At 45.7% G+C, this 25,100-nt stretch overlaps 1 protein-coding gene across 8 annotated transcripts in view; it reads left to right on the top strand.

The window, feature by feature from the left end:
- LOC140388542 (solute carrier family 35 member F5-like) overlaps positions 1-25,100 on the top strand; it is a 191,310-nt gene that overhangs the window by 32,339 nt on the left and 133,871 nt on the right. For all 8 annotated transcript variants that reach the window (XM_072472938.1, XM_072472980.1, XM_072472957.1 and 5 more), the window contains 4 exons: positions 13,447-13,581; positions 13,884-13,946; positions 22,232-22,304; positions 24,320-24,510. In XM_072472938.1, coding sequence (XP_072329039.1) covers positions 13,447-13,581; positions 13,884-13,946; positions 22,232-22,304; positions 24,320-24,510 — 462 coding nt within the window. The remainder of the gene's footprint in view (positions 1-13,446; positions 13,582-13,883; positions 13,947-22,231; positions 22,305-24,319; positions 24,511-25,100) is intronic.

Below are 25,100 nucleotides of genomic sequence, written 5' to 3'. Positions count from 1 at the left end.
TGAATCAAGCTGAGCCTAGCACATGTTGCAGTTGAATTTACCCTACTCAGGGCTTCCGCCCTTACCCCCTCATCCATCTCCTCGCCGAGTTCCTCCTCCCACTTGAGCTTCAGTTCCTCTGTCTGGGACTCCTCCCCTTTCATAAGTTCACGGTAAATAGCCAAGACTTTCCCCTCTCCTACCTCTCCCCTAGAGACTACTCTGTCCTGGATCCCATTTGGTGGGAAGGATGGGACCTCTCTGCTTATGAAGTCACTCGCTTGCAAGTACTGAAAGTAATTCTCTCTGACTAGTCTGAATTTCTCCTCCAAGTACCTCATGCTCGAGAAGCTCCCCCCCCAAGAACATATCGCCCATTCTTCCCACCCCAGCTCGCCGCCACGCTCAGAATCCACCATCCATACTCCCAGGGGCGAATCGGTGTCTGTCGCATATTGGAGACCAGACCGATGCTCCCACCTCCCCTACATGCCTCCTCCACTGGCCCCAGATCCACAGGGCTGCCACCACTACCGGACTGGTGGAGTACCTGGCCGGCGGGAGCGGTAGGGGGGGCCGTGACCAGGGCTGCCAAACTGGTGCCCCTGCACGAAGCTGCCTCCACCCGCACCCCAAATAGATCCCGTACCCACCATCCAACTCCTTACCATGTCTATGTTGGCCGCCCAGTAGTAGTTACTGAGGTTCGGCAGCGCTCTGGTTCCTCTCAAGCATCGCTTTCTTCATCCGCGGGGACTTCCCCGCCCAGACATAGCCTATAATAATCTTGTTGACCCTTTTGAAGAAGGACGCGGGATGAAAATCGGGAGATGCTGAAAAATAAACAGGAATCTTGGGAGGATTGTCATCTTTACCGTCTGCACTCTCCTCGCAAGTGATAGTGGGAGTGCGTCCCATCACCTGAACTCGCTCTTCATTTGTTCCACCACTCTGGTCAAATTTGGCTTATACAGCCTGCCCCAGTCTCATGCCACCTGTATCCCTAAGTATCGGAAACTTTCTCCAACCATCCTAAATGGCAGCCCCTTCAACCTGTTCTCCTGGCCCCTCGCCTGCACTACAAACATCTCACTCTTAGCCATGTTCAGTTTGTACCCTGAAAACCTGCCAAATTCTCTCAATATTCCTAGTATACTGTCCATCCCAGCCAGCGGGTCCGATACGTACATGAGCAGGTCGTCCGCGTGAGGTCCACCCCTCCCCTAATCATTCCCTTGCAGCTCTCAGGGCAATCGTCAGCGGCTCCATGGCCAGTGCAAACAGCAAAGGGGAGAGTGGGCATCCCTGTCTGGCCCCCCGGTGTAGTCTAAAGTACTCTGATGTTGTCCTATTCGTCCTCACTCTAGCTTTTGGGGCCTGGTACAATAGTCTAACCCAGTCAACAAAGCCCTCCCCGAGCCCAAACCATCCGAGTACCTCCCACAAATAGTCCCACTCCACCCGGTCAAAGGCCTTCTCGGCATCAATTGCCACCACTGCCTCTACCTCCATGCCCTCCGGGGGCATCATGATCACATTGAGTAGTCTTCTCAAGTTGGCTACCAGCTGTCTGCCTTTCACAAACCCTGTTTGGTCTTCCCCGATAACCTCCGGGACACAGTCCTCAATTCTAAGCGCCAAGACCTTAGCCAGGAGCTTGGCCTCGACGTTGATCAGGGAGATTGGCCTATATGACCCACACGCTTCCGGGTCTTTATCCCGTTTTAATATCAGCAAAATGGTAGCCTGTGACATCGTCGGGGATAGTGTCCCTTGCCTCGTTAAATACCCTAGTCAGCACCGGCCCCGGCCCCAATATCTCCGAGAACTTTTTGTAGAACTCCACTGGGTATCCATCCGGCCCTGGGGATTTACCGGACTGCATGGCCTTCAAGCCCCTCAGTACTTCCTCAGCTCTGATCGGGGTCCCCAGTCCAACTATCAGCCCCCTACCCACTTTTGGGAAGGTCAGTCCGTCTAAGAAACACTTAATCTCCTCCGGCTCCCCAGGGGGTTCCGAGGTATAGAGCTTGCTGTAAAACTCCCAAAACACCCTGTTCAGTCCTGACTGGTCATCCACTCTGTTCCCCATACCGTCCACTACCCTGCCTATTTCTCTGGCCGCCTCCTTCCTCCTGAGTTGCTGCACAAGCATTCTATTAGCTTTCTCCCCATGCTCATAGACCACACCATAGTCCAAGCCCCCTGGACATCGAGTCCAAGCCAGGGACAGTTTTGACAGGAGTCCGAGTGCAGACATTCCTGCTACGAAATGGAAAGGAGTCACAGATGATAGATAGTCGGGACTATGTGGCCCCACAGTCTGAAGTCAGAGATAGGAGACAGCACCGATGAGCAGTGAGCTTGCAGAAGGAGCAATCAATGGAAGCATGGTATACCCCAGCTGCAGGGAGGGATAAGGGCTATGTGCTCTGAAGGTAAAATGCACAGCTTGATGTGCAGGGCTTCCTGCAGTCAATGTCCTGGCTGTAGTGGGCGCTGTACTGGGCTGCAGAGGGTATGGTGATGGTCACACGGGGTGTCTGCAGATGGGGAGGAAATACCTCACCTGTATTATGTGAAGCTGACATTGGAGGGAGGGGGGGGCCTCACACCTCTTCCAATATGGAGTGGGTACAGGTCCATTTGTGGTGGGGGGGACTCACAGGTCATGGGCTCGAGGCGGGGAATGTCCACCATAATGATTGGATCCAGGTCAGTTACACAGGAAAGAGACTCTGGTGCCCAGGAAATAGCAGCAAGACAGAATTCTAACTTTCCACTTTTAAAGTGAGTGGCACAACGCCTCGCGTCAAAGCTACATAGTGGAAGGCAAGAATGCAATCTCGGAAAGTGAAAGGGGCACGGCTGCATCAATTCTTCCATCCCATCTGTGAAAGGGAGCCGTGTGTTAATAATTAATGCCATTCGTCAGTGGCCAAACGGAGTCCATTCATTCACCAAGAGCAAGCAAAATCTCATAGTTAAGCCAAGTTCAGAGACATTTGTTCAATGATGAAATTCACAAGTTCTCAGCGTGCACAGGGTTCCAGGTATCACATCGCTGTAATGCAAAGCTACTCACCTCTATTTTAAAAGTCATTCCTGTTATTTCCTTTGTTCCCATTTATTTTATTTTTATTATTTTTGGTCCATGGGCGCATAATCGGAATGTGCCTTTTAAGCAGTGGGCTCCAGATTGAAGCAGCCTACTTGTCAGGATAGTGTGTTCCCAGGTTTTGTGTTTTTGGAGAGAAGAAACAAGACTCTTAGGCGATGAGTAGATCTTAAGAACCAGCTTTGGAGGGACGCAGTGGGTTGGCCAGAGACTGACAACAGTCAGTGAATTTGTTCCTGCATGATGCTTCCTGAGAGAGCTTGGCAGAAGCGTTTAGACTTTGGAACAGAAAGGAACGCTCTCGCTTGCTGTCTTTTTCTTCTACTTGCTGAAGTTAAACAACTGCTCTATTGTTTTGAAAGCAGTGAGTGCCTGGCACATCCTTTGCGCTAAACCTGAAATGTTCCTGAAGGTAGACATCCTTGCCAGAGAAAACATTACCATGACTAGAAGGAAGAAGCACCAAATCGAAAGCCTGAACTTCAGAAAGACATTAACTGGAAGTTATCCCAGTGCATCAAAGTTCCTTTATACTTTAATTTTATTAATATTTTATTTCTCTTTCTCCCACCCTTTGCCCTCTGTTTGTCTGTGCGTGTGTGTGTGTGTGTGTGCGTCGCGTTTATAGAGAGTGGGGCAAGTTAGAAAGGAGGAGTTGGGATAGGGGTAGTAGATATTCAGCTACATTGTCTATCCGTTTAATTGTAATACTGTACACAATAAAAGATTACTTGTGTTTTAAAGTTACAAGCCTGGTGACTGACTCAACCAAGGACCTTGGGTATTTTAAATAAAATCAAATTTCACTGTGTTATGACTCTGGGTCAAATGGGGCTGGAATTGACTACGCACTATACCAGGGTATCGTGACACTGTATACTAGAGTTCCAGGGGCAAGGAGACACTGTCTGGGGAACATAGCTAGCAGGAACCTGAGCGTCAACAGGAGCAGAGAACCAGACAGCAGAGGTGACTCGCACATCCACGGTCTACCCCCGATGGCTCTCCTACCTAATCGAGTGTAGGGCAAGGCTACGATTGTCCATGATCTTGTCTGCCCCATGCTTCAGGAAGACTTGTCGCCACATGGGCTTAGAGGCTTCCCATTGCCATTGACCCTGAAGATGATGGCAGCACTCAATTTCTTTTGCCTCTGGGTTTTTCCAACTAGGGACTTGTGCTGTTATTTTTCAGTCTGAAACACATCATAGCATAAAGGAGAAAACCGATGCCCCCATCAGGTAGGCCCATCATTATGTAAACTTTCCTCTGGATGAGGATAGCCAGGCTCAGAGATTCATAGTCTTCACAACTATCTCAGGCTTCCCATGAGCGCAGGATGCAATAGGCTGCACTCATTACAGCAACCCTTAATTTTCATCAACCGTAAGGAAGTGTTGTTGCAACAATACAAGGCATTGATGAGACCTGACCTTGAATATTGTGCACAGTTTTAGTCCCCTTTTTTTGAGGAAAGACGTAGTGGAGATTGAACAGTTTATGCCTGTAGTCTCCAGAGTTTAGAAGAATGAGGGGAGATCAAATTTGAGGTATACAAGTTGATAAAAGGTATGGATAAAGTAGATGTGGAGCTGATGTTTCCTCTTGTGGGGCATTCTAGAATGAAAGGATTATAGGTTACAGGTAGCAAATTTAAAACTGAGTTGAGGAAAAACTACTTCTCCCAAAGGGTTGCAAATCTAGAATTCGCTACCCCGGAGTGTAGTGGATGTTGGGTCAGTGAGTCAATTTAAGGAGGAGTTAGGCAGATTTTTAATTGGTAATGGGTTGAAGGGATATGGAGAACAGGCAGGCCGGTGGAGTTCAGACCAAGATAAGATCAGCCATGATCGAATGGGGGAGCAGTCTCAATGGGCCAAATTGCCTAATTCTGCTCCTATCTATATCTTATGAACTTATATAAGAGTATGTAGCGACGTGCAGTTGGCATGCAGGATGTGCTTGCGATGGGGTCACATTTGTGCAGGGTTCCCTGAGAGTTGCAATGATTCCCACATAGTCAGTCACTCCCAGGTGCCTGGGATCTTTGAGGAACCAGAACTTCTGTAGAGCTGGCTGCTTGGGGATAAAAGATATCCACTGTCATGAAGCACGCTGATGTCATCTGCGACGGTATCCAATCTTGGAACACTCATTTTTATGGGTGGATAGTTTTGTTTTGTCTTGATATGAGGAGACAAGTGAAACCCCAGTAAGAATAAGTAGTCCAGTTGTTATTAAAGAATATTTATTGAAGACAAATACACATAACAGGACTACTCTCAGACAATTATGGTATATGAATTGCTAAACACCCACCGAGTTTATTTAGAACATACCCCTGTTTCCAAAATATACTAACAATACTTGAACTTCATAAGATTTCCCCTATTCCCCAAACAACATCCAAATTAAATAACCAGCTTAGAGTTATCATGCAATACAGGGATGATACTCCAGTCTGGGAAACAGTTTCCTGGTCCAGCGAAGATATTTTAAACTGCTGTTACAAAGATTTTCTGTGCTGCCTTGGCTCTGAGCCTTGGAGGTAAACTTGGCCTTTCATGCTTGGTGGCTAGAAAATGGTCTGTCTGCTTTCTGGAGCTGCTAGGTGTTAACTGCCTTCCTGGCTTCTGATTGTCTGGCCAATTATACCCTTGTTCCTCTTCTGTTATGCCATCGGTGTATTTGGCTGTCTGCCCCTATCAATTTTCTCGTTTATACATTAACATATGCACACTTCATTGATCTTCCCAAACATCCTTAAACTTTCTCCTCACAAGCCATTCATATTGGTTTATTTTCTAAACTCATTACCGGAGAGGGGCACGCATCATTGGAGCTTTTTGAATACAGTCTGCTGCTATCTCTAGGCAGATTTCTACTTGTTGCTGGACATCTTGCATCCAATTATGCTTTGTTAAATTTATTTTACTGCTGTTGCTGGGCAAATTCATGACACCACTTAAACACTAGTAAATGACTGGTGCGTTGTCCTCAGACTCTAGCTGAGTAAAAGTGTAACACTGCTCACGCCACTACACGCTCCCTCCTAGAACAGACCATTGGTTTTCTGAAGATGCGATTCAAACGTCTGGGCCGCTCAGGTGACTCTGGAATACGAACTGGAGGGGGTGCCACATGATCACTGTTTGCTGTGCCCTTTCCAGCGTGGCTATGCAGGCAGCTGAGACTCTCCCAGAGAGTGAATTGGAAGAGGAAACTCCCTCTGAAGATGAGGTGCAGGAATCGCAGAAGGCTGCTGAAAGAAGAAAATGAGCCTGCTGATACCGTGGTGGAGGGGAGGTGTGTCTGTGACCCCTAATAGCTGAGAGGTTCCAGGAGGTATCCTACTAATACGCTCTGTCAAATTAAAGCTCGCCAAGAAATCACAGATTGAGTCAGTCCAGGCTAGATGCTTCTTGCGCCATGCAAGGTTGCAAACACTGCTGTGAAGTAAGTGTGGGCCAACTCTGGGCTCTCATCCAAAAGTGCATGTTTTGTTCGGAAACCTAGATTACATAGATTACATAGAACATACAGTGCAGAAGGAGGCCATTCGGCCCATCGAGTCTGCACCGACCCACATTAATCCCTCACTTCCACCCTATCCCCGCAACCCAATAACCCCTCCCAACCCTTATGGACACTACGGGCAATTTTTAGCATGGCCAATCCACCTAACCTAAGATGGAAAGAGAGTCAAATTGCTGATGAGCCCTCTTCTGCCGCTGCTATCCCTTGAGGACTAAGGGTTGCAAATTCCCTCATCTTACAATCCTAGTAAAGAGCTACAAACATCTCACTGACAACACACAAGAGTTCAGTGACAAGTTTTTAAAAAAAAATATTTTATTCCAAACGTATATGAAAAGTTACGTAACATTAACAGTTTGGGAAACAAACTTCCCAACACAACTATACAGTTTCTACAAATTTTTCCACTTTTTGCACCCCCCCCCCCGCCCCACGACGAACAACTCCTCAAACATGGTCACAAACATCCCCCACCTTGCCTCAAAACCCTCCGCTGAACCCCTTAACTCGTATTTAATCTTTTCCAGCCAAAGAAAGTCAAATAAATCATTCAGCCAGGCTGCTACCCTGGTGGCGTTGCTGACCACCACTCCTGTAAAATTAATCGCTGGGCAATCAGAGAAGCGAAGGCCGCAACATCGGCCTTCCTCCCCTCTATCAGCTGTGGATTCTCTGATACCACAAATATCACCACCAAAGGGTCTGGCCCAACCTCCTCCCCCAGTATCCATGCTGGCGCTGCAAACACTCCCGCCCAGAATCTCTCTAACTTTCCGCAGCCCCAGAACGTATGTGTGTGAATCGCTGGTCCTGGCCACACTTCTCACAGTCGTCTGTCACCCTTGAAAGAACCCACTCATTCTTGCCCTCGTCATATGTACCCTGTGTATGACCTTGAACTGTATCAGGCCCATCCTTACTCGCGAGGAGGTCGCATTTACCCTTCGTAGCGCCTCACTCCACTCTCCCCAGTTTATTTCCCCTCTCAGCTCCCCTTGCTACTTATCTTTAATCTTCACCTCCCAGCTAGCTGTATATGCCTCTAATCCTGCCCTCCCCTTCCACATCTGGAAGCAGCAGTCACTCCAGCAGGGTGAAGCTCGCAACCTGAGGAACTCTTTCCAAACCTACCGCGCAAAGTCCCTTACCTGCAGGTACCTAAACTCACTTCCTCTCGGGAGCTCTACCCTCTCCTTCAATTCATCTATACTGGCAAATCCTTCTTCCAGATACAAATCCCTCACCTTAACCAGCCCTACCTCCCCATTTCCTATACGTGCCATCTATCCCTCCGGCACAAAACCATGGTTTTCACACAACGTAATGTAGCAGGTTCAGCAACGCCAACCCTGCCTGCTGCCTCTGCCTCTGTAACAGGGTCCTCTTAACCTTTGGCACCTTCCCTGCCCATACAAAGTCCGAAATAATTGTGCCCAGTTTCCGAAAGAAAGCCTTTGGTGTAAAGATCGGGAGTGTCTGGAATATGAACAGGAACCTCGGCAGAATGTTCATCTTCACAACTTGGATCCTCCCTGCCAAAGTCAAGTGCAGCATGTTTCACCTCTTGAGACCCTTCCTAGCCTCCTCCACCAGTTTTGTTAAATTCCATTTGTGAAACATTGCCCATTTACTCACTACCTGAATCCCCAGGTATCTAAATTTGTCTCTAGCCACCTTAAATGACATCTTCCCCCCCCCTAAATTGGCTCGCCGACCCAACTCATTCACTGGGAACACTTTGCTTTTCCTTTCCTTACATTTAACTTGTATCCCGACAACCCCAAACATCCTCAACAAGCCTATGATCCTCTCCAACGGGTCCGAAACATACAATAGTCAGCATTGAGTGACATCCGATGCTGCCTTCGTGTCCTCGTAATCCCTTACCACTCTGCTGACCCCCTAAGAGCCATTGCCAGAGGCTCTATAGCCAGCGCAAACAGCAGTGGCAACAGCGGGCACCCCTGCCTTGTTTCTCCGTGCCGTTCAAAGTTCTGCGAACCCATGTCATTAGTCCGCATACTCTCCCTCGGTGCCAATATAACAGGCGCACCCATGTCATAAACTTTGGTCCAAACCCAAACTTACTAGGACCTCAAACATGTACCGCCACTGCACCTGATCGAATGCCTTCTCCGCATTCATGGACACCACTACCTCCAGTACCTGAGCTCCCGATTGGGTCATAATCACATTTAACAGCCGCCTTATGTTACTAGAAAGCTGCCTGCTCTTTATGAAGCCTGTTTAGTCCTCTGCAGCCACCCCGGGACACAACCTTCCTGCCACCAACTGAGTCAGTACTTTCACGTCTGTATTTAACAGCGATATGAGCCTATAGGAGACACATTCCAACGGGTCTTTCCCGTTTTTCAGTGTTAACGTGATTGTTGCCTGTGTCATCATCTCCGGCAGCTCCCCCTTCTCCAACGCTTCATTAAATGCCTCCTGGAGATGTGGTGTCAGGTCCGTTGCGAACTCCTTATACATTTGCGTTGGGTGGCCATCAGGCCCCAGGGCCTTCCACAACTTCATACCCCTTTTACCGTCCAATATCTTCCGCAGCCCCAGGGGCTCCTCTAGCACCTGCCTCTTCTCTTTCTCCAACTGTGGGAACTCCAGTTTGTCTAAGAACCATCCCATGTCCCCCTCTCCACCCCTGGGTCCGCATTGTTCAGCTCCTTCATAATAATCTTGAAACACCTGGTTTATCTTCCCTGGCGCCGACACCACATCCCCTCCCCCAGTCCGTATCTTCAATATTTCCCTGGACGCAGCCTGCCTCCGGAACTGATGCACTAACATTCAACTCGCCTTCTCTCCATATTCGTACTGCTCCCTTCTTGCTTTGCGCAGCTGTCCCACGGCCCTCCCCGTTGGCAGCCTATCAAATTGCCCCTGTAACTTTTTCCTCCTCCCCAATCCCTACCTGGTGGGCACCCTTGGGTACTCCCTATCTACCTCCAGTATCTCGTTCATTAGCTGTTCATATTCCTCCCTCTTCCTATCCGCATGTGCCTTGAACAAGCTAATCTCCCCTTGGACCACTGCTTTCAGCGCTTCCAAAAATTGGCCGCCGACACTTCCCCATTTTGGTTCAATACTACATAATCTTTAATCACAGACCACACTTTGTCACAAAACCCTCTATTTGCCAACATCCCCTGAATCGAGCCTCCACCCCGGCCTCTGCTCTCGCCCCAATCTAAGCCGAATCTCCAGCTGATGGGGCACATTGTCCGAGATTACTATCCCCGCATACTCGGCCCCTCCATCCTGACCAAATTCTCCTAGCTCACCACAAAAAAGTCAATTCTGGAATATACCCTGTACAAATGTGAGAAAAAGGAATACTCCCTTTTCCTTGGGTTCTTGAAGCACCACGGGCCCACCATACCCATCTTTTCCATAAACCCATCCAGTTCCTTTGACATTCGTATCCTATCCATTGATCTGGGGCTCGATCTATCTACCCTTGGTCCTAGGACACAATTAAAATCTCCTCCCATAATCAACTGGTGCGTGGCCAAGTTCGGGATTGCTGCCAGCAACCCCCTCATAAAACCTACATCAACCCAATTTGGTGCATACACATTCACCAACATCACCGGCGTCCCTTCTAATACCCCACTCACAATCACATATCTTCCACCTGGGTCCCTCACTTCCTTCGTGCTCACAAACCCGTTTTCCTACTTGGCCAAATTGCTGCTCCCCGCGACTCTGAATCAAACCCCGAGTGGAAAGCCTGACCCACCCATCCACCCCTTCCTTAGCCTAACCTGGTCCTTCATGCAGAGGTGCGTCTCCTGCAGAAAGACCACCTCGCTTTCAAGCTCCTAAGGTGCACAAAGACCCGAGTTCATTGAGCCCTCCAACTTTCCACGTTATCAACCTTATCGGGGGCTTCCGCCTCCCTTGCCCTTCTACTGTCCACCATCCTCCCCTTTTGGCTCCACCCCAATTAATTTCGCCCTATACCTGGCCCATCCAAGATGGCCCCTTTCTCCACCCCTGACCGTGTTTCTTCTCCAACCTCATCTCATCGCGTCACCCTCCCAACCTCCCCCTCTCCTACGGCTACCTCTCCTGGCCTTCTTCCCCACCTCACCTCCGTTCACCGGCATTACCTGCCAGCGTGGCAACTCCTTCCCAAAGGCTTCTCCCACTGACTCCCTTGCCCTCGCCTCTCTGTTCTGTGAAGAAGGCTTCCGGCTGACGTCCCCCTCCCCCCATCTGAACAAAGACTCATCTCGAACCACAGGTCACCTTTCCCAAGAATAAACCAGCAGAAAGAAAAACACAGCCCCACGCAGCAGGAGGGAGGATGGGGACAGCCGTATCTTACAAATGTTTCGCCCTGCTACCCTTTTTCAATCCAGCAGTTTAAAAAAGAAAGAAAACAAACACCCCATCGGAGACAAAGAAAGCCCCCCACTTCCTCCAACCCCTGCTCTACCTGTATTCCCAGTTACTTCAAAGTGCAAGCACCTCAGTCTCCCAGAATTGTTCAGTTCAGTTCACCCCCAGTTTATGCTCCTTTATAAAGTCATTCGCCGCTTCTGGGGTCTCAAAATAATATTCCCAGCCTTGCGTCACCCAAAGCTTTGCCGGGTAGAGCACCCCAAATCTGATCTGCCGTCGATATAGCACCGCCTTGGCTTTGTTGAACCTCGCATGCCGTTTTGTCAACTCAGCTCCAATGTTCTGATATATTCAAACCTGGTTCCCTTGCCAGTCACAGTTTCACTTCTCCCTGGCCCACTGCAGAATCTTCTCTTCACAAACTTGTGAGCCTCATGATCACTGCCTGCGGTGTCTCCCCTGCTTTGGGCTTCTGCCTGAGAGGCCTGTGCGCTCTGTCCACTTCAGGGGCTTTATCCAACATCCCCTCCGCCATCAGCCCCGCCAGCATCCTCAAAATGTACCTCGAGGCACTCGTATCTTCCACTCCTTCAGGCAGGCACACTATCCGCAGATTCTGCCTTCTCGATCTATTTTCCTGCTCCTCCACCTTTGCTCTCAACTTGCAAAGATCTCCTAAGAGCCCCACCTCCACCTACAATGCCACCACCCGATCATTGTAGTCTGACATCACCCTCTCAATCTCTTGGATCTGCGACCCCTATGCCTCCAGACATTTCTCCACCCTCTCCATCGAGCCCTTCAGTGGTGCCACAGCCCCTTCGATGTCCTTCGAGTGATCCTACTGCATCTCCTTCCTCTGCTGGCGGAACTCTTCCTTGGTGAAGGCCATCAACTATTCCATCTGTGGCTTTGCTACTTGCACTAGCCCTTCCCCCTCTGCCATCCTTCCACTGACTGCTGGACCACAGGTCTCTCCTTGGCCAGGTCTTTCATTTTCTGCTGGGTTTGGTAACCAGCAGACATACCACTGCCAGGGGGAACTCTTCCCCCGATCTTCAGCTTCACTTTTCTGTCGAAGTTGCATCCAATTTTGGATAAAAAGAGCTCTTTTCTACGCCTTCAAGCAGGAGCCGCCCTGTGTGCGATCACTCACGCATGGCCACCACCGGAAGTCCAGTAACAAGTTTCCCTGCATTACATGAATGTTAGTCTTGAAAGGGGATATTCTCAGCATGAGGAAGGCTGCACCTCAGGATAAGAGGATTACAAAGATTCAAACCAGAACGCTTAAGTCTGCCTATAACATTCACACATCCAAACATACATATTTACAATCAACTCTGAGGTGGCATCAAAACTTTGTAACTTACTTAAACCTACCACTATGTCTTGGTGCAGCCCTGACATCTGCAGCAGGATGGTAAGCTTTGTGACTGCTATGTCCTGATACCTGTAATGTCCTTGGCAGATTGTGGTGGCCTGTGCTCTGGAGGGCTTCTGCTTCATCAGGGTCTCCTGCCGGGAGCAGAATTATCCTCCTCCGTTTGCACAGGCAGAGGGGACACTGAGCAGCTGCATGCCAGCGTCCCGAGTGGAGCCTCCCAGGGTGTCCAGCTCACATTCATACTTCCTCCCTGTGGGTGCCTGACAGTGGTTGGCTGCTTCCTGCAGGAGATGGGACACCTGGAGGGAGGTCAAGGTTGTAAGTTTCAATCAGATGCCCCCTCGCCCCCGTCCTTCTAAACTCCAAATAGTACAGAGCCAGAGTCCTCAACCGTTTATTCTCACAGCAAATCAAAGAGAATCTTGAATACATGTGTTACAGAAGTGAAGAAGTTGTTTATTTTTCCCATGCTTCACACTTAGAGGGGCAGCACGTGGCACAGTTGGTAGCACTGCTGCCTTTGGCGCTGAGGACCCTGGTTTGAATCCCGGCTCTGGGTCACTGTCTGTGTTGAGTTTGCACATTCTCCCCGTGTCTGCGTGGGTTTCACCCCTACAACCCAAAGATGTGCAGGTTATGTGGATTGGCCACACTAAATTGCCCCTTCATTGGAAAAAGATAATTGGATACTCTAAATTTATATTAAAAAAAACTCTCATATCTCATAACCACTATTTTTCCAAATACAAGTATGTTTTAATTTGTCAGCATATAAAGGCTAAATGATTTTCGATTTATTTTATGGTACTTAAAAGCAGAGCATCAAAAAATATTTGTGGTAAAATTGATTGCAATTGGTATTGTTCTGCTTGCAAATTAATTTGACAGAAGTGGTGACAGATTGTTGAGTGTACAGGGTGTATTTTGTTGTTTTAAACATTCAGCATTTTTATGCAATGTGTTTTTTGGGGAGCGTTTGATAACAGATAAAACCTTAAAATGACGTCCAATCAAAAAAACCTACTTGCATTTGTAAGTTTTAAAACTTTTTTCTTTTCAGTATATATTTAAAAAGTATGAGAAACCTTTCTTCAGTACATTCGCCAAAACATCGATGTTTGTGCTTTACCTCATTGGATTCCTTGTTTGGAAACCCTGGCGGGAACAGTGTACCAATGGAAGACGTGTTGCATTGGTAAGTAGGCCTAAGTTGGGAATATAAAAGAAAACATACATTTCAAAAACTTTGACTTACCATTTCTTTACAAAATGAAATCATATATCTTCAGTGTATCGTCATGACAGATTTATTTTAGTGCAGATGTGCACATCTAAGTTTAATATAAGTTTGTATAACTTGTGGCTTTCAGCAAAAGAATGCTTAAACAGGAAGGTGTGATTAATCAACTAAAATTAGTAGCAATTGAGGACAATTTTATTAATGTGGTTTTCTGTTTCCTGGTGCATACTTACTAACTTTTTAAATCTTTTTTTAAGTTTGCAGATGCTGAAAGCTATCTTGCAACTTGCACTACAGACAATAGTGTAAATGATTCCTTGGTGAGTATTCAGTGTTATAAGTTACCTTCCATGAATACTATTAATTCACATATCGAAGTTTTAATTCAAATGAGAGTTTGGTCACTAAATATATCGCCGTTCCTTCACTGTTGCTGGGCCAAAATCCTGTAACTCCCTCTGGGTGTATCAACCACCACATGGATTGCAGCAGTTCAAGAAGGCAGCTCACCACCACCATCTCAAAAGCAGTTTGGAATGGGCAATAAATGAAACCCATATCCATTGAATGAATAAAAAAATTGTCTTTAGTTGTTAGTACTATAGAAACATATGAGCACACTTTATTCATTTATTTTTTTATAAATTTAGATTACCCAATTATTTTTTCCAATTAGGGGGCAATTTAGCATGGCGAATCCACTTACTCTGCATATTTTTGGGTTGTGGGGGCGAAACCTACACAGACACTGGGAGAATGTGCAAACTCCACACGGACAGTGACCCAGAGCCGGGATCGAAGCTGTGACCTCAGTGCCGTGAGGCAGCTGTGCTAACCACTAGGCCACCGTGCTGCCCGATATGAGCACACTTTTAACAATTCATTGGGCTTTCTATTTTTGAGCCCGAGTAGCTTACTGTCCGAAAAGGGACTTGGGAGTCCTTGTTCACGATTCTCTTAAGGTTAACGTGCAGCTTCAATCAGCAGTTCGGAAGCCAAATGCAATGTTAGCATTCATGTCGAGAGGGCTAGAATACAAGACCAGGGATGTACTTCTGAAGCTATATAAGGCTCTGGCCAGGTCCCATTTGGAGTATTGTGAGCAGTTTTGGGCCCCGTATTTAAGGAATGATGTGCTTGCCTTGAAAAGGGTCCAGAGGAGGTTCACAAGAGTGATCCCTGGAATGAACAGCTTGTTGTATGAGGAACGGTTGAGGACTCTGGGTCTGTACTCGTTGGAATTTAGAAGGATGAGGGGGGATCTTATTGAAAATTACAGGATACGGCAAGGCCTGGATAGAGTTGGCGCGAAGAGGATGTTTCCACTTGTAGGAGAAACTAGAAGCAGAGGACACCATCTCAGACTGAAGGGACGATCCTTTAAAACAGAGATGAGGAGGAATTTCTTCAGCCAGAGGGTGGTAAATCTGTGGAACTCTTTACTGCAGAAGGCTGTGGAGGCCAAATCACTGAGTGTCTTTAAGACCGAGATAGATAGGTTTTTGATCAATAAGGGGATCAGGGGTTATGGGGAGAAGGCAGGAGAATGGGGATAAGAAAAATATTAGCCATGATTGAATGGCAGAGCAGACTCGATGAGCCGAGTGGCCTAATTCTGCTCCTGTGTCTTATGGTCTCTTATGGAAACTGCCGAACTTTGCAGTGAACTTCAGTGATTTTTTTTAATGTAAAAGGAACAACAAAATTGCATCCTTTTACCCTACCTGACTGTACTGGTTTATGTAAGATATTTATTTTTGTGATGATGCAAGTCATTTTGAGTCGAAACTTGAACCATATCTTCATTTCTGAGAACCAGCACAATTTTGGATACAACTTTCACCCAGTTTGCTGATTGATCCCACTTCTTAATATGGGAAAAGTTGAGAAATTTGCAGCAGAATGTTTTCATTGTGTACATGCACACAGAGGGACCCGAGTATATAAATACAACAATCATTAAAAGTAGTATATCAGGTTAATTGGGCTGTTAAAAAATCAAACAAAACAGTGTGGCTCATTTCTAGATGAGCAGAATTCCAAATCAGAAAAGGTGCTCGAATGATACTTAATCTTTTACTTCATCTTTAAGATTATGAAAGGGTTTGATAGGATAGATGTAGGGAAGAGATTTCCATTTGTGTGTGAGACCAGAATTAGGGGTCATAAATGTAAAACACTCACTATTAAATCCAGCAGAATATTCTTGGAACTTTTTTTATGCAGTGAGTGATAAGAATGTAAAATTCACTATCACATGGAACGATTGAGACAAATCGCATAGATGCATTAAAAGGGAAGCTGGTTAATCACACCCAGGAGAAAGGAATCAAAGGATATTGTAATTTGATTAGATGAAGAATGGCAGGAGAGGGCCAAATGGCCTGTTTCTGTGCTATAAATACGATGAAACATATTGATAGGTAATGACTTGGCCTCAAAACTAAAACTTGTTGTTTTCTAGACCCTGATTTTATCTGGTCTTCGAGGCCTAGGGTCAGTCCGAGACCCCAACCACTGGCCTTGCGTTGTCTTGTCTCTGTATTTATCAAGAAGGTTTGAGGCGGCTGTACGCAACAGATCATCGCCTTCTGCTGGGGTCTATGTTTCTCACTAGCTGGAATTCAGGACACAACATGGTGGTGGTGCATGGGCTTTGATGAAACTTTGGAGGGATCACAAATGCTGCTCAACGATCCTGTCATGGCTTTGGTTTTTCCCAGCTCTGTGGACGGTGATATTACCATGCAGTTAATCAATAATCCTGAACTTTATCCCCTTGTGATTATGCCAATGATTTTGTGTTACTGCCTTTTATCCTGACTAGGGTGTACAATACATGTGCATAGAGGCGGTTGTCGCCTGTTATCCTGTTATATGGTGAAATACTGTTGCTCTTTTTAGCCTTAGTTTTATTAGCTCTGATTATGTCACCTTTGCTCACGAGTCGCCAGGTATCTTTCTGATACCGCCACGTGGTTCAAGCTTGAGTTATGATTAATAATTCAGCACACCGCTTAGTAAGATTGAAATCAACGGTCTTTTATTATGTACAGCAATAAATACTTACACAATACTCCTACTATCTATATCAAAACCTATCACTACTGGCCAATACTTAACTTTTGGGGATGGCCCACCAGGTCAGGGAAACAAATGGTTTATCGAATTGGATCTGGCCTGCGGGATTCAAAAGGTTGATACGGGTCGATGGCTAGGAATCTCTATCGGGTAGCGATCGCTGGAGTCAGACTTACTGTTTCTGGTCGATGTTCTTGCGAAGGTTGCGAGCAGGAGAAGAAGGGAGAGGGAGAGAGATCTGAACTTGGCTCCTCAATTTATAGGGCCCAGGGGCTTCCCGCCTCTTGGGGCGGCCCTTGACCCTGAGTCCCAAGTGATTGGACTTGTTCCCAATCACTGGGTTCGATATGCTCCGATAATGGGGCGATTCCTCGATCGGGGGGTGGTCGTTCACCTGTCTTTGTTTCGGCCACTGCTGGCGCCGAGAGGTCTGGTCCGGCATTCAATTGCGAATATGTTGCAATTGTTCCCGGGGATAGCTGATTAAACTGCAGATATGTGTGTTGATGTGCTGCTAATAGTCGTAGGTATCGATTGGGCCGACTTCCCCAGGGCTGAATATGCTATTCTGTCTGCAGCTGTCCGTTTGTGTCCTGTTGGCTGCTTTTCCCATCAGCCTTTTCGGTTAACCATTTTAAATCGGGTTTTGGCCAAATTAATCGGGAATCAGCCATTTTAGGTGGCTACAATACTGAGTTGGTAATGTAACATGACGGATGTGCAGCATTCACCTAGTTTTTTTTAATGTGCTGTAATCTTTGCGTTTACAAGGAGGGAGTACATTTTAGGTACCCTTCACTTTGTTTATAGAGAAGATGAGTAGCGCCACAGCAGGGTGACGGGTAAATAGTTTGGTGTGGAGGTGATTAGTACGGTCGTGTGGAAAGCCCCAGTTAAAACTCAGTGCCGTGGTTTTCTTGTGTTTTTTTATTATTTTGGGATTATGGAATCCTTGCTCGTCCCCTATGAAGGTGTAGACAGTCATATATCCTAGAGAGGACTGGGTTCCTCATGATTCTTCTTTGTGGTTGGCATCTTGGTGTTATTGGCGGGAGGGAAATATAAGAACTAGGAGCAGGAGTAGGCCATCTAGCCCTTCGAACCTGCTCCGCCATTCAATGAGATCATGGCTGATCTTTTGTGGACTCAGCTCCACTTTCCCACCCGAACACCATAACCCTGTATTCCTTTATTCTTCAAAAATATGTAATGGAGCACACCAGGGTGTGGTCGGTTAATTCTTGATTGACTAATCTTTCTTGGGTTTGACTTCAATATTTACTTGGCTGCATGGGTAGTAGTGGTTTCTTGATTGAGTAGGTTAGGGTGTTTACCTGGTTCGGGTGGAGGATTAGGGCAGTGGTAACTGTGCTTACCTGGGTCGGGTGGAGGATTAGGGCAGTGGTAACTGTGCTTACCTGGGTCGGGTGGAGGATTAGGGCAGTGGTAACTGTGCTTACCTGGGTCGGGTGGAGGGAATGTTGGGTGAGTGAGTAGGTTACCCTTCCCTGAGATGTCCCCTTTTGGGTGCTCCAGGTCTGCTCTCCATCTCAAGATAGGGTTCCACTGGGGAGGTAGTAACCTGTGTGCTACAGGGCCTGAGTGCGAGTGCTGTGAATCAACATTTTTGGAGTATTTCTTCGATTGGAGGGTAGGCTGGGTGGCCTCCTCCAAGTGGTCTTGTATAGAGACTTCCACATTGCCCTCCTTTGAGGCCTGGGCTCCCCTGGGGAGGCAATGTCCAGTTTCTTGTGAGTTATGCTGATATGCCCCTAGTATCCTTTTTGAGATGGTGCATGGTACTAGACCTTGTCTGGTGTTCTTGGCTAATCCTGGTGTTCTCTTTTTTTGGGTTTCTTTTCCTTACTTTGGCAAGAAGGGCTCTGATAAAGAGTCTGATTTGGTATATTTGGTATATTATGTCTCAGGGGGTTTCCCTTATTGTGTTGAGGAGGCAAGGATCGTACCCCTCCTGAGATGCCCAGTTGGTGGGTATCTTATCGATTCTTCCTCTCGTTGGTGGGGTTTCCTCGGTGGAGAATGATGTAGATCTCCTGGTATCAACGGGACCAGAGCAGTGCTTCTGATGTGGCTGGGGAGAAGTGAGGGCTTTGTGTAGTGAGTCTTGGCATGGTATCCTTGGTTTACTGGTTCCTATATACAATAACCCAGGGCCGGGGTCGAACCTAGGTCCTCAGCGCTGTGAGGCAGCAGTGCTAACCACTGCACCACTGCCACCCCAAGCGTACTATTCCGAGCCATGTCTTATGGTGAGGGCGGCATGTATCCTGTTGTTCCCCTTGTTTGGCATGTTCCTTGGGAGACCGAATGAGGTTTCAACTGTGCAGCTTTTTCCTTTTTTTGTCTTATGGTGAGGGGCATGTACCAAAGGGCCATGTGCTCATGGCGATATCCTTGTACCCAGTTATCCTGAGATCCTCTGCTCTTGCCAGTATCTTTTTATCCTGCCATTGTCGGTGTGTTGGGAGATGCAGACCACGATGATTATAATCTGAACCAACTGTATGAATATTTCTCCGTATAAATGTGTGGAATAATGATCACTCTGCACCGTGCTGGATTTGGGGAATTTGTTGCATCTTGTGGTGATATATAAAATATCCTCTTCGAACTAATGTCTTTGCAATTTCTTTTCTGTTTTTGTTTCCATTATTTTGGGGTTAAAGAATTGTTGGGCGCGATTGAGTGGGGAAAAAAGAGTCTGCTATTGGGCCTGTTTAGTGGGGTGTTTCTCTGCACCTGCAGTACTAAACAGTACTGGACCAGTACTAAACAGTTCCCTGGCGAGATCGCGCAGGCACGGCTGGTGAATCACGGGCCATGAGAGAATCTGGTGAGCGCCTAATTAACTGAGCCTAATGGCTCATTTAAATACGCATATCTGGATCTCACTGGGCGTGATCCAGCTCTCCCGAGGCATTTCAAGCGTGAGGAATCTTGCGAGAGGCCTCTCGAGCGATTCAACTGCCTCGTCGCGTATCCAAGTCGGGTGCGAAGAGGTCGGTATATCCCGCCCATTGACCTGCATCTGCAAAGGGATAGACGGGTCTTATACCCGAGAATAAGATGCCATAATATGTTATAGATGCCTCTAGTATAATTGGAGTTCGTGGCGATATGGTGTGAAAATCCTATAATTTTTTAGGGCTATATGAGCATTCGCTACATAGATAGATATAGAGCACGGTAGCATTGTGGATAGCACAATTGCTTCACAGCTCCAGGGTCCCAGTTTCGATTCCGGCTTGGGTCACTGTCTGTGCGGAGTCTGCACATCCTCCCCGTGTGTGCGTGGGTTTCCTCCGGGTGCTCCGGTTTCCTCCCACAGTCCAAAGATGTGCGGGTTAGGTGGATTGGCCATGCTAAATTGCCCTTGGTGTCCAAAATTACCCTTAGTGTTGGGTGGGGTTACTGGGTTGTGGGGATAGGGTGGAGGTGTTGACCTTGGGTAGGGTGCTCTTTCCAAGAGCCGGTGCAGACTCGATGGGCCGAATGGCCTCCTTCTGCACTGTAAATTCTATGTAAAGCATCCTATCTGGCTGCATCACAGTCTGGTATGGCAACTGCTCGGCCCAGGACCGCAAGAAACTTCAGAGAGTTGTGAACACCGCCCAGTTCATCACATGAACCTGCCTCCCATCCATTGACTCTATTTACACCTCCCGCTGCAATGGGGAAAGCGGGCAGCATAATCAAAGACCCCTCCCACCCGGCTTACTCACTCTTCCAACTTCTTCCATCGGGCAGGAGATACAGAAGTCTGAGAACACGCATGAACAGACTCAAAAACAGTTTCTTCCCCCACTGTTACCAGACTCCTAAATGACCCTCTTATGGACTGACCTCATTAACACAACACCCTGTATGCTTCATCTGATGCCGGTGTTATGTAGTTACATTGTATACCTTGTGTTGCCCTATTATATATTTTATTTTATTCCCCTTTTCTTCCCGTGTGCTTAATGATCTGTTGAGCTGCTCGCAGAAAAATACTTTTCATTGTACCTCGGTACACATGACAATAAACAAATCCAATCCAATCCACTCAGTTTTCATAAAATTCTGACTGACCTCAAATGGAAGATGATTCCTGGATAGTAATGAGATTTAGTGGTTCAAATGGCTTTTTCTCTCTGTAACAGCCACAGAGGTTTATTGTTTTTTTTTTTTACAGCTCCAGAAATCTGCCCCAAACTAAAATAGAGGCTCTGATTTCATTTGAGATTCAATATTAAAAATATATTGATGAAGGTAATATGGATGGTGCAGTAGTGCATTGGAGTTCCAGCATGTGACATAAGTGGGATGGAACATGTGTTTGAGGTCAAGATATCCCTACTGGGTTCTGCAGAAGAGTCATATTGGACATGAAATGTGAACTCTGTTTCTGTCTCCCGAGATGCCGCCAGAACTACTGAGTTTTTCCAATACTTTGTTTTGCTTTCAGATCTCCAGCATCTGCAGTATTTTGTACAGTTACTAGGAAAAAGGTACTGGGAAAACTATTAGAACTAAAAGCTGGCAAATCCCCTGGACTTCATGGCCTTCATTCTATGATCGTAAAATAAGTGGCTGCAGAGATCATCGAGGCATTGGTTTTGATCTTCCAAAATCTCCTAGATTCTGGAAAGATCCCAGCACATTAGAAAATCACATTTGTGACTCCTCTATTCAAAACAGAAGGGAAACAAAAAGCAGGAAGCAATAGACTTAACATTTTCATGAGCTGATAAGGACTTTTAGAAAATTGTAATACAATCGGGCAGTGTTAACTTGGTTTTATAAAAGGGAAATCATGTTTGACTAATTTATTAGAGTTCTTTGAGGAAGTGACAAAAAAAATGGATAAATGTGAACTTCTAGATATGGTGTACTTGGATTTCCAAAAGGAATTCAGTAAGGTGCCATGTCAAAGGGTATTTCACAAAATAAGAGCTCATGGTGGAGACAGTAACATACTAGTATAGGTAGACGATTGTATAGTTAACAGGAAGCAGAGAGTAGGGATAAATAGTCATTTTAAGGTAACTAACTAATGGAGTGCCTACATAGGGATCAGGGCTGGACCCTCTATATAAATGACCTGGATGAAGGGGCCAGATGTATGCTAGCTATATTTGCTAATGATCCAAAGATAGGTAGGAAAGTAAGTTGTCAAGAGGACAGTCTACAAAAAGGAATTTAGGTGGTTAAGTGTGGGGAAAATTTTGGCAGATGGCATATAATGTGTGAAATATTTAACTTTGGCAGAAAGAATAGAGGAGCAGAATGTTATTTAAATGGAGAGAGACTGCAGAAGAGGGATCTGGGATCCTATCAGTCTTGATCCTATTGAATCCTGTGTTCTGATTATTTCCAGAATTTATTTTCTTTTATTTCAGATTTCACAAACCTAGAGCATTTTACGAATCAAATATCTGTAGATCATTTGGAGAAATATCAGTGTCGAAATATAATAAGCTTATCTTGTCACCAGAATTGTTATTTCTAATTTGTTTTGCAGAGCGAACCACTTTACATCCCAGTGAAATTTCATGATTCAGCCAATGAAAAAGCCAATAATGACAACACCACAGGTAGGTTTTAGCTTGAGATAGTTAATCAACACCAATATTCGGTCACTTTGGCAAAGGTGTGTCATCGTTCCTGTGTGTGGACATGAATTGGATCACAGTATATTATACCAACAGTTCAGCTTTAAAATTCTCATCTTCCTGTTCAACTCACCCCCCCCCCCCCCCCCCCCATACACACACACACACACCCATCCCATGGCCTTATCCCTCCCTATCTCTGTAACAATGGAACCTTCAATCCCTCCAGAGACTCTGTTTCTACAACTCCGGCCTCTTGCGCATCCCGCACTTCTTTTGCACCGCACTGGAGGCTGTGTATTCAACCATTTGGGCTCGAACATCTGGAATTCTCTCTTGAACTTGTATCTCCTTTTTGAGGTGCTCCTCAACACATCTTTAACCAAACTTCTAGTCACCATTTTATTATCTGTCTTTGGTTCAGCTGTCAGTTTCTGTTTGCTGACTCCTGTGACATGCCTTCAGACATCTTGCTTCCTTAAAGATATATAAATACAAGTTACTGTTGGAAATTTAACAACAGAACAACTTACATTTATAGAGTTCCTCTCTCTGCCTTTCCTTCATGACCACTTCCTACCTCCCTGCATAAATCCTTCAATGCTCCAAAATAAGGCTTCTCACCTCTGCCTCCTGTCCATTGTTCGTATTGACTGGTTGAACCATTATGTCCCTGTCCTCTGGAATTCTCACCTAGTCCATAATATTGCCAAATTCCACTCCTCAAAACCCTCTCTTTCAGTCATATTTTCTGTACCCCATCCCAGTCAGTTTAACCTTTTTGCCCCTTTTTTCCATGTTAGATGACTACAATGTTCTGTTCTGTTTCTCTTTCTGTTATAATGGGGTACTCGTTGTTGCACATATGAGAAGCACACAATGCTGTATTTCCTCCCTTTTCTCAGATTAAATTTAAAATAACTGAAAACCTATTTTCTACTGTGTTGTCAGTAGAGTTATTTAGCAGCAGAGTTGTTTAATTGGATTATGTCAGAGTTTAAAGCAGGCTAGAAATCTATGCAGCTTGCCAGTATCTGCAGCCCAATGCCTCATGACTTCAATTTGTAACTAAACACCTCAAAGTCACAAATGGTGATATTTTTGATGCACAAGAATCTTTCTTCTAAGAGTCTAAAGTAGCTCTCTGTCAATATCCAACCTTTGCCAATCCAGGGCAATTAGGGATGGGCAATAAATGCTGGCCCAGCCTGCGAAGCCCACGACCCGTGAATGAATAACAAAAAACCTCTCAGTCAGTTCCCAAAGGAATCTTTAAAACCTTGGGGTAAATTTTCCCGTCCCACCTGCAGTAGAAATCATCGCACTACCCACCTGACTGCCATACCCCCAATCAGACCTGACGAGCCTCTGACCTGACTAACCCTCCTAACCCAACTACCCACTCTTCCAACATACCCACCTACGCACCACATTCCCTTCTGCACCCCTCACCTTCCTCTCCCACAGCCCACCCACCCTATTGTTAGTCATTTAATCGCCCACCAATCAAACACTGGACTGTTAAACTTATCATACAGGAGATAGTGGGATAAAAAGGGAGTGTGTCCTGTCTTTCTCCCCCTGACTCTACTGCCATCTGATGGAGTTCTCCAAGGGTTGCTGCGCTTCGTATTACTGACCAAGCCGGCTGGGAAGACCTGACAAAAATGTACAGAGCTGCAAGGAGACTAAAGAAAGTTTGAGCAATCCGACGAAAATCCGAGCAAATATTTTCATTTAGCCAGCTGTTTTTCAGGGACATATTAAGCACACTAAACAAGTGATATTTGTATTTGATACTGTTTCATTCAATTAATTTGTCATGGTATATAGCCAATGTGTCTGCAGTATTTGCTCAGATGGAGAAGGATAAATGGGAGAGGAATATGAGCCAAAATAAATTTAAACTAAATATCTGTGCTTTCTAAAAAAAAGTGCCAAAACGTCATATCCATTTGTCTGAAGATTTTGTTTAAAATTACCTTTTTTATTCATAGCTTTAAAAAAACCACGTGTTAGGTTCAGTAACATTATGGAAGTGCGGCAACTTCCTGCCCACCATGCATTTGAAGCAAAACTGTCTCGGATGTCCTATCCAGCAGCAAAGGACCATGAAGCAGTGCTGAAGTCTGTTGGCAAGTTAACAGTATCACAAGTAGCAAAAATCAGCTTTTTTTTCTGCTTTGTGGTTAGTGCCTTTTATTAAATTACTATTTCTTATAACTATTCCATGCAATTTAAAATGACTGCTGTATTTAAGGGTGGTAAATTATAATTTATCCAAAGATGGTGGGAAGTTTATAAACTATATATTTACTTTTCTTTAGATATCTTTAGAAAAGTACGTGTGGATATATTCTTCATTATATTAAACATCACATTTGAAATAATTGCATTAAAAGCTAAAGTATATTGTGACTGGTGTGTGCTCAAAGAAATTTTAATATTTGCTCATAAACCTATATCAGTGCAGATTAAGTTCATTGTTTGGGAAAAGTTTGAAAGTAAATGCAATTCAGATGAGAACAGTATATTCCGAATTTTCAAATGACTGCAGAGGTGAACGAGCCCACAATTTCCCACGATTGGCCTATAGACGGGGTTCCCAATCTAACAATGACAATCAGGCCCCATATCTTTGCAAATAACTGCCTCTATTAACAAATCTATAATTTTAGACCAGGGATATTGATAAGGTGCTGAACAAGTTGAATATTAATGCAGCAAAAATAAATTGTAAGTAACATATGTTGTCTTCAATTCTGCAATTATTTTTTC

This window comes from Scyliorhinus torazame, chromosome 2 (assembly GCF_047496885.1).
Source record: "Scyliorhinus torazame isolate Kashiwa2021f chromosome 2, sScyTor2.1, whole genome shotgun sequence".
Classification (NCBI taxonomy): Eukaryota; Metazoa; Chordata; class Chondrichthyes; order Carcharhiniformes; family Scyliorhinidae; genus Scyliorhinus; species Scyliorhinus torazame.
Note: the sequence above shows the minus strand (reverse complement) of the source record. Positions and strands in the feature narration are given on the sequence as shown.